Source organism: Trachurus trachurus, assembly GCF_905171665.1.
Source record: "Trachurus trachurus genome assembly, chromosome: 18".
Taxonomy (NCBI): domain Eukaryota; kingdom Metazoa; phylum Chordata; class Actinopteri; order Carangiformes; family Carangidae; genus Trachurus; species Trachurus trachurus.
Genome location: NC_139909.1, coordinates 6,933,814 through 6,952,586, shown reverse-complemented (window position 1 = coordinate 6,952,586; position 18,773 = coordinate 6,933,814). Strand labels below are relative to the sequence as shown.

Genomic DNA, 18,773 nt, shown 5'->3' with positions numbered 1-18,773 from the left:
GAAGTGCTTGAATGTAAATGGAGCTAAAAGCAGCCGTTTCTCCAGCGCTGTTTGTTTTGGAGTCTTCAGTCTTTATTTGCTTTATCAGTGCTCGGCTCCCAGCAGCAGGCCCCTCTGACTTCAGCCTGCACTCGTTTATCGTCTCTCTCTCCGTCTCTCTCTCCGTCCCTCAGTCACTCCTTCTTCCTCCTCCTCCTCCGTAACATCTAGTTACCCTCCGCCTGACCTCCTTTCCCTTTCTGCTGCACTCCTGTAATATTTCCCCAATCATTCTTTTTGACTTTTCTCTCTTCCCTTCTCATTTACATCCTCTCATTTTCTCTCTCTCTCTCTCTCTCTCTCTCTCTCTCTCTCTCTCTCTCTCTCTCTCTCCCACTCCGTCTCTGTCCGTCTATGTCTCTCTCTCGCCCTCTCTCCGTCTGTGCAGTGTCTAATTGACAGCGGAGACCCCTGGTTGAACCACCACCGGCGCTCTTCTCTCGTTTTTGTTTCTCTTTTTTTTTTCCACACTCATTCCATTTCAGCCCTCTCACTTTTTTTTTTTTTTTTTTTTAAAGTAGGGAAGGGGGGAGGAGGGAGGAGGAGAGGAGGGGTTGTAGAACATCTCTGTCACTGCTGACGAGGGAGAGAGAGAGAGAGGGAGGGAGGGAGAGGTGAGAGACGAAGAGAAAAGAGTGGATGGAGGTGAAAAGGTCAGAGAGAGAGAACATGACGATGTTGTCATGATCTTATTCACTCAGTGTCAGTGTGAAATGATGAAAAAAACAGCAATAAAGATGCTATAATAATGAGATTATAATGTGGTTAAAGGGATAGTTCAACATTTTGGCAAATTGGCCCATTGCCATAATCCCTATAGTCATAGCAGTAGGTTCGTTACCTTTAATTGTCGGTGCAAGCTGTTTTTAGAACGGCGGAGCAGAGCCGCGAGCTGCTCAGAGCTACGCTACGGAGGCTCATTATGGGATTTCTTGGTTTCCCTCATCAAACTCATCAAATACACAATCCAACAACTCCAAAACGCTCTGGTTGTGAACAAGTTGTGAGCTGCACATTCACCACACTATGAGATAATAACACAACGTTACCACACAGAGTTGTTTTAGAGGGAAATTCATGCAAAACCTGCTGATGCACGTTGCCTTCAGGGACAGTTTTTCATCAAGCAGTCTCTGTATTCACCTCTAAAACAACTCTGTGTGGTAACGTTGTGTTATTATCTCATAGCGTGGTGAATGTGCAGCTCACAACTTGTCCACCAGAGCGTTGTGGAGTTGTTGGATTGTGTATTTGATGAGTTTGAAACCATAAAAATCCCATGAGCCTCCGTAGCGTAGCTCTGAGCAGCTCACGGCTCTGCTCCGCCGTTCTAAAAACAGCTTGCACCGACAATTAAAGGTAACGAACCTACTGCTATGACTATAGGGGTTATGGCAATGGGCCAGTTTGCCAAAATGTTGAACTCTCCCTTTAAGGATTAAAGTTATGATGTGTAATTGAGGGCGTGGCCTGTTTTTTCACTCACTGTGAGCTTTTCGAAACTTGTGATTGGACACAGGCAGGACTTTTATTTTGAAATGTGTGAGAAAACCGCTGTGTTCTTCACCACTTATCTTCTATCTATCGACCCACCGCCGGCTAACGAAGTACAGTGAAGGTATCACCGGAGGGGTTGGGTGTGTGGGGGAGTGGGGGGGTCTGTGTTGTGGTTTCTGGCAGCGACAGACAGGCTGTTGCCGTGGAAACGAGGCCCTCGGGGGGCCGGCGGACGACCAGAGACTCGAGCTCTTTTTGGTTTTAATTTCATTTCTGGCCCCAAAGTCAGAAGAAGAAATTAGTTCTGTCGCAGAAACGATAAACAAAGTTAACTTCGTTTCAGAGTCACAGCGGCGTGTGTGTGTGTGTCTGTGTCTGTATATGTGTGTGTATGTGTGCGTGTGCATGTGTGTGTGTGCGCGTAATCACACTGAACATCTCAAGTTAAAGCCAAACGTGGCTGAAAGCAGCAGCAGAGGAGAAGAGGAGGAAGAAAGTGAGAGAGAGTAAGTGTGTGTGTGTGTGTGTGTGTGTGTGTGTGTGTGTGTGTGTGTGTGTGTGTGTGTGTGTGTGTGTGTGTGTGTGTGTGTGTGTGGCCTGATAACCTCTGAGTGAGTTTGACCTTTGACCTCCGGCTTTCACAGGTCAAGAGCGGTGTTTGGGGTTAAGTGTAAAATCCTTTTTGCTGCAGCTTTGTGTGTCAGACCTGGAGACGAGTCGGAGAGACGAGACTTGGAACTCAGTCGATCAATACAAATATTGGGAAAATAATTCATTTTTATTATTGATAAAAGAAAGAAAAAAAAGTAATTTTGTCGATATTATGTGACAAACTGTTGCTTTTCTTTATTTTAACAGTGAATATCTATAGATTTCATCCTGTAGAATTAATTCTGTTCAACTTTTCTGAGCCGATCAATTAAAATAATGGTAACACTTTACAATAAGGGTCCTTTAATTAACATTAGTTAGTACATATAAACTAATATGTTAACGCTGAGTAATGCATACATAATAAATTAAAAGTTGAATAATGTAATTAGTTATCATTAACTAACTTTGAGTAGTAAACATTAATTAACTGCTGAGTAGTAGGCTACATTAATTAATGTCTTTCCTAACCTTAAGTAATACATAATAATGATTGTTAATATATCTTTAAAAAGTTAATTAATGCTTAATAATGTACTAAGTAACGTTAATTAAGGGACCCTTAGTGTAAAGTGTTACCATAATCATTTAATCAGTTATAATAACGTCACAATAATCACATTTAGTTTGTATTTAATCGATCGTATTTAAACTCAGTGTTTAATAATCTAATTCATCTCATTTTAAACTTTTCAAATCCAAATAACTTTATTTAAACAGCGTCCCTAAATCAAACATGGCAGTCGCCGTTCGTATTGATGAGGAAAACCTAAATGCGGTTTCATCTCCGAGACCTTTGACCTTTGTCCTAGTAAAATCGGACGTTGACGGACAGGTGTCGAGCTCTGACCTTTGACCCCCGACGCCCCGAGAGGACGAGAGCGAGGAGACCAGACATCCGTCCGTCGTCATTTTTGTTGTTTTTTTTTAACTGATAACTCTGTCGAAGGTGATTGACAGGTGTCAGCGAGCTGCCGGCGACCTCTTGACCTCGGGAAGAGACGTTTTTGTCTCCGTGGCGACGGTCAGACGGCGACCGCGGGCAGCGGAGACGAAAAGAAAAGAAAGAACAGAGACTCAGAGGGTTTTCACCGATCGATCGTTTTGATTCATCGATTAGTCGATCGTCAGTAATCCTCCTCTTATTCACTTTTCTTCCAGTTGATCTGTGTTTCCTCTCCTCTTTTTCTTACGCTTCCTCTCCTCTCTCTTTTCATCCTTCTCTTTTCTCCTTCATTTCTTTTTTTACCCTCTTTCATCTTTAGTGCCAGTGAGAATCGTTCTGTGTGTGTGTGAGAGAGAGTGATTAAGAGAAACAAATAGAGAGAGAATGAGTGACAAAGAATAAGAAGGAAAGAGAAAGAAATAATAAGAGAAATGAATAGAGTGGGAATGAAACATAAAGAAAAAGAAGAGAAAGAGTGAGAGAATAAAAGAAACAAATAGAGGGGGATTGAGAGATAAAGAAAAGAAAGAAAGAGAGACAGGGAAAGAATAAGAAAAACGAAGAGAATGAATGAGCGGCAAAGAAGAAAAGGATAGAAAGAAAGAGAGAGAATAAAAGAAACAAATAGAGAGGGAATGAGAGATGAAGAATAAAAAGAAAAAAGAAAGAAAGAGTGAGAATAAGAGAAACGAAAAGAGAGCGAGTGAGAGATAAAGAAGAAAAAGGAAAGACAGAATAAGAGAAATAAATAGAGAGGGAATGAGAGATAAAGAGGAAGAAGAAAAGAAGAGAGAGAGGGAATGGGAGATAAAGAAGAAGAAAAGAATAGAAAGAAAGAGAGAGACAGAGAGAGAGAATAAGAAAAACGAAGAGAAGGAATGAGAGATAAAGAAGAAGAAAAGAATAGAAAGAAAGAGAGAGAATAAGAAACGAAGAGAAGGAATGAGAGATAAAGAGGAATAAGAAAAGAAGAGAAAGAAAGAGAGAGAGAGGGAATGGGAGATAAAGAAGAAGAAAAGAATAGAAAGAAAGAGAGAATAAGAAACGAAGAGAGGGAATGAGAGATAAGGAAGAGAAAGAGAGAATAAATTTACAATAATCTTGATTATTGATTATTGAAGCAGAAACATCGTTAATTAACGACTTTGGTTTGTGTGTTTGACCAATGAGGCGTTCGAGGTCGATCTGGAAAAATCACCACTGGAACTTTTCTCATACTGAACTTTTAATAGAGAATCAGCTGATTGATAATCAATGATCAATGATTGATTGATTGATAGATGGATGGATGGAGGGATGAATGACGGAGGAGTGAAGGAAAGTTTGTAAACGTGACTCATTTAAAATGATGAAAACGAAACAAAAGAAGCTTCAGTTCACAAACGTCTCATCACAGAAACACATTACATAACAACGTGTGTGTGTATGTGTGTGTGTGTGTGTGTATGTGTGTGTGTGTGTATGTGTGTGTGTGTGTGTGTGTGTGTGTGTGTGTGTGTGTGTGTGTGTGTGTGTGTGAGACGTTCGGCCATTAGCAGCAAGAACAGTGAGTCCCTGAAGATCCTGAAGAAATAAATCAGAGGAAGAGAAGGAGAAACTATTAACGGAGGGAGGGGGGGGGGGGGGGAGGAGGAGAAGGATGGATAGAGAGAGAGAGAAGGAGGAGGAAAAGGAGAAAATGAACAGAGGAAGAAGAGAGAAAGAAAATAGGAGGAGGAAGAGATAATGATGAGGAGCGAGGGGAGGGAAAAAAGGAAAGGAGGGATGGAGAGAAGATGAGAGGAAGGAGATGGGATTGAGAGAAAGAAAGGAGGAGGGGAGAGAAGGGTGGAAAAAAGAAAATGAGATAGAAGTGATGGAAGAAAGAAAGGAGGGATGGAGAGGAGAGGAAGGAGATGGGATTGAGAGAGAGAGAAAGAAAGAAAGGAGGGATGGAGAGAAGATGAGAGGAAGGAGATGGGATTGAGAGAGAGAAAGAAAGGACAAGGGGAGAGAGGGATGGAAAGGTGGAAAAAAGAAAATGGGAGAGAAGTGATGGAAGAAAGAAAGGAGGGAGAGAAAAGAAGGAGAGAGGGATGGAGAGATCCATGAGTGAAGAAAGAGGAAGAAACAAGAAAAAACAAACAGGAAAAGTGAAGAAAAAGAAGAGAAAAAAGACGTCACTTTGTTTTTGTGAGGAGACGGAGAGATAGACGGAGAGATAGACGGAGCGATAGACGGAGCGATAGAGCGGCGGAGGTCAGGGAGAGGTGAGAGAGGGGGAGAGAGACGGAGGGAGAGTTCAGACGGAGGTGAAGAGAGAGAGAGACCTGAGTGTGTTTAGGGTGAATCAAGGGTCAGGTGCATGTGTGTCTCTCTCTCTCTTTCCTTCTCTCCCTCCCTCTCATCCCTTCTTCTCTCTCTCCTTCTCTCCCTCCCTCTCATCCCTTCTTCTCTCTCTCCTTCTCTCCCTCCTTCTCATCCCTTCTTCTTCCAGTTTTACCTACTGACCTCAAGTTCACCCAAAACTCCTCTTCTCCTCCTCCTCTCTCCTTCCTTCTTTTTTCTTCCATCTCTTCATCTCCTCTCCTCCTTCCCTCATCCTCCTGTCTTATCTCTATCATTTCATCTTCTTCACTTTCATCTCCCTTCTCTTCATCCCCTCTTTCCCTCTATTTTCTTTACTCGCTCTCTCTTAATCTTCTGTCTCTATTCTTTTTTTTCCACTCCTCCTCCTCCTTCTGTCTGTCCTCTTATTCATTTTTCTATCACTCCATCCATCTTTCCTCTCCTCTTTTTTCTTACTCTGGCTTCCTTTCCTCTCCTCTCTCTCTCTCTCTCCGTCCTTCTTTCCTTTTTGTTGTCTTCATGTCTTTTTCCCTCTTTCATCTTTAGTCCCAGTGGGAATCTGTTTGTGTGCGTGAAAGAGAGAGAATAAGTTAAACGAATAGAGAGGGAATGAGAGAGAAAGAAAAGAAGAGAGAGAATAGGAGAAAGGTAGATAGGGGGAATGAGAGATAAATAAGAAAAAGAGAGAGAATAGTAGAAATGAATACAGAGGGAATGAGAGATAAAGAAGAGAAAGAAAAGAAGAGAGAGAATAGGAGAAAGGAAGATGGGGGAATGAGAGATAAAGAAGAAAAAGAAGAGAAAGAAAGAGAGGGAGAGAGAGAATAAGAGAAACAAATAGAGAGGGAAGGAGAGATGAAGAAGAAAAGGAAAATAAGGGAAAGAGAGAGAATAAGAGAAACGAAGAGAGAGGGAATGAGAGATAAAGAAGAGAGAGAATAAGAGAAATGAAGAGGGGGGCAATGAGAGATGAAGAAGCGAAAGAAAGAGGGAGAATAAGAGAAACAAATAGATAGGGAATGAGAGGTGAAGGAGAAGAAAAAAGAAGAGAAAGAGAATAAGAGATACGGAAGAAAAAGAAGAGAAAGAATATAAGAGAAATGAAGAGAGTGAATGAGAGATAAAGAAGAGAAAGAGAATAAGAGGGAATGAGAGATGAAGAAAAAGAGAAGAAAGAAAGAGAATAAGAGATACAGAAGAAAAAAGAAGAGAAATGATATAAGAGAAACGGAGAGAGAGAATGAGAGAAAGAAGAGAAGAGAGAGATGAGCTGAGTCTGATCCAGTTTTAGATAAAATGAAAATCTGCTGCTTATCAGAGTGTGTGTGTGTGTGTCAGATAAAGACACTGTAGCTGTGTGTTTACAGGAAACAACCTTGAACACAGACACACACACACTTGACATATTTGTTCACACAACCTCAGACACACGATGTTTGTGTGTTTATGCAAATGTATTTATGTGTGTGTGTGTGTGTGTGTGTGTGTGTGTGTGTGTGTGTGTGTGTGTAGTTGTGTATCTGGGAGGATTAGCAGGTCAAACCGTGGCCGTGCGAGGGTGAAGTCGGGGACAAAGGAGAGAGAGAGCGAGCGGTGAATACAGAGAGGAAGAGAACTGGAGGAGGAGAGGAGGAGGGGGGGGGGGAGGAGAGGAGGAGAGGGGGAGGGAGGGGTGAGGAGGAGGAGGAGAGGGGGAGGAGGAGAGAAGGAGAAACAGTGATGGGGGGGTGAGGAGGAGGAGAAACAGTGATAGGAGGAGAGGGGGAGGGATGGGTGAGGTGGAGGAGAGGAGGAGGAGAAACAGTGAGAGGAGGAGAGGGGGAGGGAGGAGGGGGAGAGGGGGAGAAACAGTGATAGGAGGAGGAGGAGAGGGGGAGAAACAGTGATAGGAGGAGGAGAGGAGGAGGAGGGAGGGGTGAGGAGGAGGAGAAACAGTGATAGGAGGAGAGGGGGAGGGAGGGGTGAGGAGGAGGAGAAACAGTGATAGGAGGAGAGGGGGAGGGAGGGGTGAGGAGGAGGAGAAACAGTGATAGGAGGAGAGGGGGAGGGAGGGGTGAGGAGGAGGAGAAACAGTGATAGGAGGAGAGGGGGAGGGAGGGGGAGGAGGAGGAGAGGGGAGAAACAGTGATAGGAGGAGGAGAGGGGGAGGGAGGGAGGAGGAGGAGAAACAGTGATGGGAGGAGAGGGGGAAGGAGGGGTGAGGAGGAGGAGAAACAGTGATAGGAGGAGGAGAGGGGGGGAACAGTGATAGGAGGAGGGGGAGACCAGGAAGTCCAAATGAACGTCTCTTGTTGCCGACGGAAACAAACAGTTGTTACTCCTGAGCCACTTCCTGTTTTTATGAATGAAAACCGCTGCGTCGTCGTCGTCGTGGTGCGTTCAGGTGAAGCCGTAAACAAACACTCAATCAGAGTTTCGGTGGCTTAAAGGTCAACGGGGGGTCAAGGTCACGGTGACCTCATCATGACTCTGGTTGCCTATAGCAACGGCTGTTTCGGGGAGTTCGGACTCGACCGTCGCCATTAAAACGTGAAGTTGATTGTGATTCAGGTGCGATGGACGCCGTCGACGCCGTCGTCTCCACGCTGAACCGAGCTGGGTGAAATGCATCATGGGATACGATGGGAACACCAAGTGTCCTTCAAGGTCTTCTTCTTGTTAATCCTCCTCTTCTGCTTCTTCTTCCTCTTCCTCCTCCTTTTCTTCTCCCTCTTTTTCTTCCTCTTCCTCCTCTTTTTCTTCACCCTCTTTTTCTTCACCCTCCACTTCCTCCTCTTTTTCTTCTCCCTCTTTTTCTTCCTCTTCCTCCTCTTTTTCTTCACCCTCTTTTTCTTCACCCTCCACTTCCTCCTCTTTTTCTTCTCCCTCCTTTTCTTCCTCCTCCTCCTCTTCTCTCTCCTCTTCTCCCTCCTTTTCTTCTTCCTCCTCCTCTTTTTCTTCTCCCTCCTCTTCCTCCTCTTTTTCTTCTCCCTCCTTTTCTTCTTCCTCTTCTTCCTCCTTTTCTGCTTCTTCCTCCTCTTCCTCTTTTTTTCTTCCTGTTCTTCCTCTTCTTTTTCATCTTCCTCTTGTTATTCTTCCTCTTCCTCTTCTCCCTCATCTTCTTCCTCTTCCTCCTCCTCTTTTTCATCTCCCTCCTCTTCTCCTTCCTATTTTTCTTCTCCCACCTTTTCTTCTTATCCTTACTGATGAAATTTGCCCCCAAAAAACTCAAATCTCTCCTTTTCTTTTCTTTCTCTCCGCCTCCGTCCGTCTGCTTCCTGTTTGCCTAACACACCTCCATCTCCTATCACTCGTCCATCCCCTTCCCTCGCTTCTTATCTATCCATCTTCATCTGCCCTTCCTTTACCCTCCCCTCTCTCTCTCTCTCCTTCTCTCTCTTATCCATTCCTCTCCATCTGCGTCTCTTTCCATCTTTACTCTCTCTCTCTTATTTTCTCTCTGTCTTCTCCCACATGTGGTTTCGCTCTCCATCCCTCTCTCCTCCTCCTCCTCCTCCTCCTCTCATCCCTCGCTCACATATGGTTTCTCTCTCTGGATGTGTGTGTGTGTTTGGTGTTACCCAGAGTTCACTGGGGCTCCTCGCTCTTATACTTGTGTGTGTGTGTGTGTGTGTGTGTGTGTGTGTGTGTGTGTGTGTGTGTGTGTGTGTGTGTGTGTGTGTGTGCGTTACAGACAGAGGTAGAGACAGAGTGTGTGTACGTCTACGGGCTTACAGGGGTTTGCCTGCCCGGGCCTGTTTGTGTGTGTGTGTGTGTGTGTGTGTGTGTGTGTGTGTCAGGTTGAGTTCAGCAGGGCAGCAGCAGGTTATGCAACAGTTTCAGATGTGAGGCGTTCAGAGGCCTTCGACCTTCCACTGTGTTGCACGTTTTCTGTTTTGTTTTTTTTGGTCTGTTGTTTTTCTGCGAACACACAGCTGAAAACATCCCAGAATTTTAAATAAAATCCCACCCCTGTGATTTCCTGGGAAACACTTAAAGTGGATCGATGACTCAGCGTCATTAGCAGCGTTCGGTCGAACTGTGACAAACTGAAACTCAGGAGGTCGGGAAAACATGATCAGTTTCTCTGGTTTTACTATTTATAGTAAGTAATTATGTGTTTGAGTAAAATTCAGTTTTTTTGTTTTGTTTTATTCTATCTACTACCGACAACATTTCTCCCAAAATTGAAATAAAAAATTGTAATTTAGAGCTTTATTGGCTAATGACTAAACTAGTCTAAATAACAACAATATCAAGTCTTTTCAGACCTTCAATAATAATAATGCAAAGAAAACATGTTCATATTTATTCCTAAAGAACACAGCAAGAATATTTTAAAGAAAAGAAAAGAATGACATTTTGTGAAAGTGGTCTCTTATTTGTTTCGGAAAAACCACTTTCACAAATGTTTCTTAAAAGCATCTCTACATGTATGACAGTCATTCTTTTCTTTTCTTTTTTAAATACCAACACAAACACAACTCATTCTACTTAATGAGACACTGATGAGGTCATCACCTGAACCACATCTGGTTTTATATAAAAACCACTGCTGGGATTAAACATCGACATTATCCCACAAAAACTGATTTATAAACTCTTCCTGAGTTAAAATATTCTTGCTGTGTTGTTTAGGAATAAATATGAACATGTTTTCTTTGCATTATTATTATTATTCAAGGTCTGAAAAGACTTAATATTTTTTGTCATTTAAACTAGTTTAGTAATTTTCAGCCAATCAAAGCTCTAAATGACAAATTTTTTTCCTCAATTTTGGGAGAAATGTTGTCGGTAGTTGATAGAATAAAATCTAATTTTACTCAAACACAAACCTATAAATAGTAAAACCAGAGAAACTGATCATTTTGGGAGTGGTCTCTTAATTTGTCTGTCGCTGCATTTGAATCAGATTTAAAAAAAAGTGACAAAGAGGAAGTGACCTCAGAGCGCTAAAAATAACGCCTGAATCTGCTCAAATATGTATGAAGTCAGTGTTTCTGTGACTGTTTTATTCATGTGGGACTCTCACATCGAGGAAAACACCAAATTATTTCACCGACTCACTCTGTTTTCCTTTGAATTTATGGACGACGACTTCTTATGAATTTCAGTGTGAACGGTTTTAATGAGTTTCATCCTCATCAGGGACAGGAATATTATTGAAACAGAAGTGGATCATTGACGTAAAAAACTTTGTCAGTTCGGTCGAACCGTGACGAACTGAAACTCGGGAGGTCGGGAAAACATCTGTCGCTGCATTTGAATCAAATTTTAAAAAAGAGACAAAGAGGAAGTGACCTCAGAGCGCTAAAAATACCACCCGAATGTGCTCAAATATGAAAGAAGTCAGTGTTTCTGTGACTGTTTTATTTATGTGAGAACACATGTGTGACTAAAACGCCAAATTATTTCACAGACTCACTCCTTTGTTTTCCTTTAAATTTATGGACAACGACTTCTTCAGAATTTCACTGTGAACGGTTTTAATGAGTTTCATCCTCATCGGTGACAGGAATAATATTGAAACAGAAACTTTTCTTACTATCTAAACAACTGCTGAGTGTCCTGTGACCTGTTTTCATCTGGTTATGATATTAATGAACGAATGAAAAAGTCAAATAAAAAGTGAAATAAGAGCAGAACAGGAAAATAATTTATATTCTACAGTGAATTAAAACCAGTCGCCTGTAAATGTTAAAATATTAAAGTCACACATATAAAAAACCTTTATTTAATACTCTTACAGTCACTTAGAGCAGATTAAAGTTAAAACAGCAGAGGATGAAATAAGAAAGTCATGAGGTTCAAGTTCAGGAGTTTAAAGTTGTGAGAGTGTTGTTTTTATTACATCACCTCCATGTTAATGAAATGTAGAAATAATAATGTCTGCTTGTCCGAAACCTTTTAAATAAGTATTGGACTAATTAGTCTCGTTGCGGTTTCAGATTCAAGGTTTGGTTTAACAAACTTTTAAGCATCTAAAAGGTATTTTAAATTGGTTAGGTGACCTAGTAAAGTACGTTAGGTCATGATTAATTCTACTTAAAAGGTATCTTAAGTCACGTTTAAGCTACGTTCGGTCTTTTTAAAGGTGTCAAGTTACGTTGGGTCAGTTTGAAGGTGTGTTAGGTCGATGTAAAGGTAAATTAGGTACATTCAGTCATTTTAAAAGTAAGTTAGGTCATGTTTAAGGTACATTAGATTTCTTTAAAGGTCTTTTTAAAGGTACATTAAATCAGATTAGTGTAAATTAGATCAGATGAAAGGTAAATTCAATTTTTTTTTAAAGGAGGTCATGTTTAAGGAACGTTAGATTACCTTAAAGGTAAATGAAGTCTTTTAAAAGGTATCTTGAGTCACATTTTAAGGTACGTTAGGTCTTTTTAAAGGTGTTCAATTGCATTGCGTCAGTTTGAGGCTGTTTGGTCAATATAAATGTAAATTAGGTCAGATTAAAGGCACAATCAGTAATTTTAAATGTAAATGAGGTCATCTTTAAAGCAGATATCAGCTTCACGGCCGTTTCGGCTAATGCTGCGTTCAAGGCAGGCTTTTGAAACCGTAAGTTACAGCTTCAAGTCACAACTACGACTTGGTAGCGTTCCAGGTAACCCGTAGCTCGTGTTTTTACCATCCTGTTGTCTGTGAAAGTTCCCTATAACGGCCACTCGTAACTTCCGACCCGTGAACTCGTACCAGATCGAACTGGTATGACTTCACAGGAAGGAAAAACACAAAGTACGAGTTTCTTTGAACGCACCATGAGTTAGCAGCCCCCGCCCTTGTCAGGCATCAATTGGTCCTCGTGCTACGTCACCACATTCACGCGCATCCCTTGGCTGCACACACAGCCCTTCATGCCGTTCTCTCTCCTCATTGGATAACACTTGTATCCCACAAGGAAAATTTTCTCCTCGGGTTACAGCAGAGCAGAGTGACGGAGAGACTCGTGTTTAGGCTGAAATACTTCATGTAAGTGATTGCTGACGGAAAATAGGACTATTTAGGACTTATATTAACAAAAACATTCCACTGATATCTGCTTTAAGGTACGTTATTAGATTACCACAACGGTACATTAAGTCTTTTAAAAGGTATCTTAAGTTAAGGTGTTAAGTTATTTTTGGTCAATTTAAAGGTAAATTCAGGACAGTTTAAGTGTACATTGGGTAACTACTAGGGCTGTCAGTTTTTAGAAAAATGAGGTTCGAACGATTATTGAATGACCCGTAATTCGTTCGGATATATTCGAATATTATCACCCCCCCCCCCCCCCCCCCCCCCCCCGGCGCCGCCACCACGCCGCGGTGTTTTATTTTGAAAATTGACCGGATACTCTCGTTGTTTCATGTTTGACTTCCTGCCCAGCTTGATGCGATTGCTCGCAGCTCTCACACAAAATAGACCAGACGCTGCACGGCGCGACACCACACCAGCGGTTAATATGGGCACAGAAAGTAAACTGGCTCCGCTTCTCGGCTGTTCGCGGCCCTTCCGCGTCCGGTGGACGTTCCGCGGCGCTATGCAGGCACCGGGCACTGCAGCCAAAGACGGTAAATAGAGTATCTTTGCTGCAGCCTGCATATCGAGCAGGTCATTACTGCTCGAATACGAACTTTTCCCCCCACATTCGAACGAATATTCGAATGTCGAATAAAAAGTGACAGCCCTAGTAACTACAGATAAACTAGGTCAGAATAAAGGTACATTAGATCTTTGAAGGTACCTAAGACCAGTTTGAAGGTACATTTGTTCACTCTTAAGGTGTGTTCAGTCATGTTGAAGGTACATTAGGTCTTTCTAAAGGTTTGTAGGTCAGTGTTAAGTTGCATCAGGTCACTTTGAAGGTCCATTAGGTCGGCGTTGAGGTAAACTAGGTTGGATTAAAGGTTCATTCATTCATGTTAAAGCTGCGTTAGTTCAGTTCTTTCATACGAAACCCAACTTTTACTTTCGACTGTATCTCGGGAATCTTAAAACCAGCCCCTTTGCCAGATTCGGTGACACCAGTTGAGTTTTCTCACCTGGTTGTAAAGACTCTTACCCAACACGTTGTTGACATGTTGTGTTTGCCCTCCGAGCCCACGTTCTTTGCCGTTGGCGTTGACGTTTTCACAGTTTAACGGATCATTTAACCTGCCTGAAGCCGGACGAGTTTCTGAGGGTGAACGGGGGAACAACGCCCTCTCTAATATCTCTCCATCTGGCTTCTTTTCTTTCTCCTTCTCTATCCAGTTGCTGGAGCTGTTCACCCAGTGGGATTGGTCGACCTACTTGGCTGACTACGGGAAACCCACCTGTAAATACCTGAGGGTCAACCCACACACTGCACTGGTGCTGCTGGAGAAGTGAGTCCACCCGCCGTTCTCACCTTTTGTTTGTCTGTGTTTGGATTTTTCTCACGCTGTTCTTGAACTCATCACTTTTTTTTTTTCTTAAGTCTTACAAAGTTGTGTCTCTACAGTTTTTCAGTTGGTCTACAGATCTTAAGCATCTTAGTTTTTAATCGTTTGTCAGTCATTAATTGATCAAACTGCCAAACATTTGCTGTTTTTATTATGATCATGAACTGAGAATCTTTGGGTTCTGGTGACTTGTCATTGAAACTTAATCAACTGAAGGCAGGACGATTTATTTTATGTAGGATATTTGATAACAATGTTTTCAGAAATGTGACTTCCTGGGAGTTGAAAACCCAACAGGATGAGGTTAGCTTAGCATAAAGACTGGAAACAAATGGTTTAATCCACACATGAACATGAATTAGATCAAAAACAATGTGCAACTTTTGTTTCTTCTTCTTTTTCAGTTTATTTGTGTCTAGTGTTGGCAGGTTTAGTGTCATTTACTTCACTTTTATAGAAAATATATAGTGAATAATATTATAAACAGAAATATTGTAGGAAAGTAAATCTTCTCAATAAATCAACAAACAAGCTAAAAAGTTATTGGAGCTGAACTTTATTTATTCAAGCACTAAAAAGCTAATAGTAGTTTAAGGCTAAATGCTACATTCATTTACCGACAGAAAATTGATTTGCATACTATATTTTGTTTTTGAACAAAGACTTGAACGTTTCAGCTTCTTGAACATGAAGATTAGCTTCATAATTCACCTTTTTTGTTTTGTTTGTTTGTTTCTGGACTTTTTTTTACACTTCTGACCAAACGATTGATAAATAAATCGATTAAACATTGATGGAAACGGCAGATAAACGCATTTTCCCACAAATGTTCATCAATTGATTTTAATAGAAAGATCGTATTGACAGTATAAAATAACTTCACTCTGTTGTGTTCTGACAGGTTGTTTAAGCCGTGAGTATCGATCCTGTGTGTGATTGATTGATTGATTGATTGATAGATTGATAGATTGATTGATTGATTATAGCATGTGTAAGTACGACTACTAAAGCCTGAATATACAGGAAATGTACGTAAACAAATGTGGTCGGTGTGTCTTTAATGTGATGATGTGAGGCTAAAACGCACGCACGCACGTCCTGATCACAGGAAGAAAATAAACTCACCCTGATGATGTTTATCATCACCGCGGCCGCTAACACAATGGGGATGTTATCGCTACGACGACACCCACATCGCATATCTGTGTACCATCAGTTTATCAGTGTGTAGAGCCTGAACTGCTGTGGAGATAGTGATGATAGCCACACACACACACACAGAAAGAGAGAGTACGGTCGACCTTCTTTAATCGGGGTCAGTGTTTTCTCTCTGGAGCTCCAGCCGAGGCCCCGGCCCGGTGGTCCCTCTGTGCCCAGAGAGGAAGCTCCCTGCTGGGGCTCGTCTGGTCTGATGCTCCCCTGAACTTCCTGGAGGTTCCACAGAGACGCAGTGTTCTGCTACAAGACACACAAACACACACAAACTGAGACACACTTTCTCATGTGACCACACACACTTTCTCCTTCAGCAGACATGTGTGTGTGTGTTTCTGAACTAACCCTCCTTTTACCCCTGGACATGTGTGTGGTGGCCTGGGAAAACCCTTCACATGGTGGGATTTTGACATTTTCATTTTTTGATATTTCCATAAACTAGACGTTTTCAGCCATTCATAACTGTTTGAATAACTGAGATAGGCCTTTCAGATCAAAAGTTATGGGCATTTTAATCTATTATGACCAAAAAACTGAAAAGTGAGAAAAATGGCTTTAACTAAGACGAGTGTTGTACAAAACATTAAACAACTTCTGAACCGTTTATGATAGAGACAAGCTGTAAACTGTATCTGAATCGTGTGATTTTCTGCTTTCCGAGGGTCCTTGAATGGTGCCTCTATGACAAGAAGGGACCGGATAGGGTGCGTGTAATCGCGTGGTACGGGAACAGACGCTAAACCGAGCGTAGCATCGATGCTAATCCGAACGTAGCATCAATGCTAAACAGAACATAGCATTGGCGCTAAACCGAACGTATCATCGGCACTTGATAAAGACGAGCTGTAAAAAAGCATCTGTATTGCGGGATTCTCTGCTTTCCGAGGGTCCTTGAATGTTACCTCTACAATAACAACGGACCTCCTCTCCTCTAGCGCTGCTGCTGTGTCTCAGCTGAAAATGAAACGCCCTATTCGCCACAAAAACATAAAAATAAGTACTTTCCATTTTGTTTTCTTAAAATATTTATTCACCACAATGTATTATGGAATTCAAAGTACCATAATCACGCAAAATATTTTACATCGTGGAAACATCACTTTTTCACCTATTTTGGCTATTTGCCACAATAGAACGTCATTGACTTCCGACGGGTTTTCCCAGGCCACCACACATCTTTGTCCACCTCTCACACTTTCCCAACTCCCCACGGTCAAATGAAAGGTCACTGGGGCCTGGTTTTTGGCAAGGAGGTGTATTTTGGGATAAACTCTGGATTTCCCAAGTTTCAGAATGAAAGTCCAATTTTTGGACCTGTAATGATAATTTTTACCTCACCCATGACCCTTTGCTGGACAAAAATGTCCAATGGGTTTTTTAATGTAAAAATAAAGTAAAAATATTAACTAACAGATATCACCATGAAACTTCCCAAGTTTATTACTCACATTAAGACAAATATTTTTTGTATTGCAAGTTTTGTCAAATTTTATGTTTAAATATGTAAATGAGGCTATATCTAATGAAATATGCTAATGCTAATTTCCAGAACCGAAATCTGAACAATGGATAAAGCCCCTTTCAAAATTCTTGTTTTATTTTGTTGACATTATAGTCAGAAGTTTTCACCAAGGGGGATTTGGGATATCTCTTTTTTTTATCACTAAAATACTGTCACCACCAGCCATAAACCCCATAGAGCCCCATAGAAATGTTGTGTTTTTGCAGCAAAAACAACTGGCCAGGAAGGGGTTAAAAATGTTGAAACCCATGTCAATAGGGATTTTCATGTTTAGTCAAGACCCAGCCCTGTATGTATCACAAATATTTTTGGGAGTAACTCATGTCTAAATTTTGTCCAGGGGTCATGGATGTGGTACAAATTGAAGGATCATCCGAGGGCTAAACTGTGCGTCACAAATCCTGCACTTGTGTGTGTTTCCTGAACGCATCGTCTAACAACCGGAGTGAAAACACGACAACACAACACAACACTCACTCATCCCATCGTTCCTTGTTTTCCTTTCCCCTCTGCAGGATGAAGGAGATGAGCAGGAAGAACAACGTCTTCGCCCAGTTCAGGAAGACGGACCGCGACCGCCAGAAGCTCATCGACACCGTCATCAAGCAGCTTCGCAACCTCATCGCTCAGCACCACGCCTGAAAACCGCCGCCGCTGCCACCGAGTCCCCGAGTCCGTCCAGACCCGTCACCGACCAGCGCCGCCTCTTTGCACATTAACATTTAACATTTAACCCTCTGATCTGCTACGACCAAACATAAACCAAACAAAAAACATGGATTTCTGACTCGTGGAGGACGATCGGTCGTTAAAGGGATAGTTGTACCCACAAAATTGAAATTTCACTCATTATCTCCCCCTCATGTGGACTAAGGGCTGGGAGAAGTTTCAGAGTCCTCTGTGGCTTCTCTGAGTTACAGGGGGTCTCGGCGTAGCAGTGCATGTCCATATAACGGTTGCAAATGGATACCAACTGTCTTCGTAACAAAAAGACACACCAAAAAACATCCAAATACCTCCATGCTGCTTGTATGTAATGTCCATCTTGTATTGAAGCCCCGAAATGCGAAATTGTTCCAAAAAAAATTAAATAAGTCTATATTTCAAGCTTGTTTGTAACGGAAGCTCCTCTTCCCAGTTTGTCCAAATATGACGAACCGGGAAGAGGAGCTTCTAGAAGCTTCCGCTGCAAAACAAGCTTGAAAAATAGACTTATTTAATTTTTTTTGGGACAATTTAGCATTTCGGGGCTTCAATACAAGACGGACATTACATACGAGCAGCATGGAGGTATTTGGATGTTTTTTGGTGTGTCTTTTTGTTACGAAGACAGTTGGTATCCATTTGCAACCGTCATATGGACATGCACTGCTACGCCGAGACCCCCTGTAACTCAGAAAAGCCACGGAGGACTCTGAAACTTCTCCCAGCCCTTAGTCCACATGAGGGTAGAGAGTAGATAATGAGTGAAATTTCAATTTTGGGTACAACTATCCCTTTAACGTAAAACACGACATCACGTTATAAATTAATCTATAAATAAATAAATAAATAAACCCACAGATTTTTTCGTTGTGCTCGAACCGAACCACTTCCTGTTCTTGTCGTTCGTCCTCCACGTTGAAGAGAAATCTCTTTGTTTCTTTTTTGTTCGTTGGACTCGCAGCAGATTTGACTTCTTCCTCTTCGTCTTCCTCTTCTTCGCTAACGTCTTCCACGTCGTCTGTGGCGCAGTGACATCACATCTTGAATGTACATCACAGGTCTGGGACGGAAAAAACACAAAATAAAATAAAAACAAACAGAATGTTTTCTCCTTCATCCTCTGATAAAGGGGGATGTTGATGCAACATGGCAACCCAACCCTCTTGTCCCATCTTAAATACAGTACAGTATACACAACCTGCAAACACTTGAACGGCCGCTCAGACCTGGCAACCTCACACACAAAGCGACACCTTGGTGGTGGTGGAGGAGGATGATGACGTCCAAACCTGGCAACGCGCTCTTGGTCTTAAAGGGGGGGATAACGACTAGCCCCCCGACCTGGCAACCGCTGGCTCTGATGTGTACTAACTCGTATAGAAGCCGCCGTACTAATGAACACACACTCTCATGTCTTCCATACACATATTGCCGAGCTCTATGTGTGTGTGTGTCTGTGTAACTGTGTGTGTGTGTGTGTGTG

The 18,773-nt window shown here is 42.0% G+C and overlaps 1 protein-coding gene across 1 annotated transcript in view; it reads left to right on the top strand.

The window, feature by feature from the left end:
- Nucleotides 1-17,434, top strand: part of exoc6b (exocyst complex component 6B) — a 126,452-nt gene extending 109,018 nt beyond the window's left edge. Inside the window, exons 21-22 of the mRNA XM_083993347.1 lie at nucleotides 13,679-13,791; nucleotides 17,101-17,434. Coding sequence (XP_083849473.1) covers nucleotides 13,679-13,791; nucleotides 17,101-17,227 — 240 coding nt within the window. The 3' untranslated portion in view covers nucleotides 17,228-17,434. The remainder of the gene's footprint in view (nucleotides 1-13,678; nucleotides 13,792-17,100) is intronic.
- The last annotated feature ends 1,339 nt before the right edge of the window (nucleotides 17,435-18,773 follow it).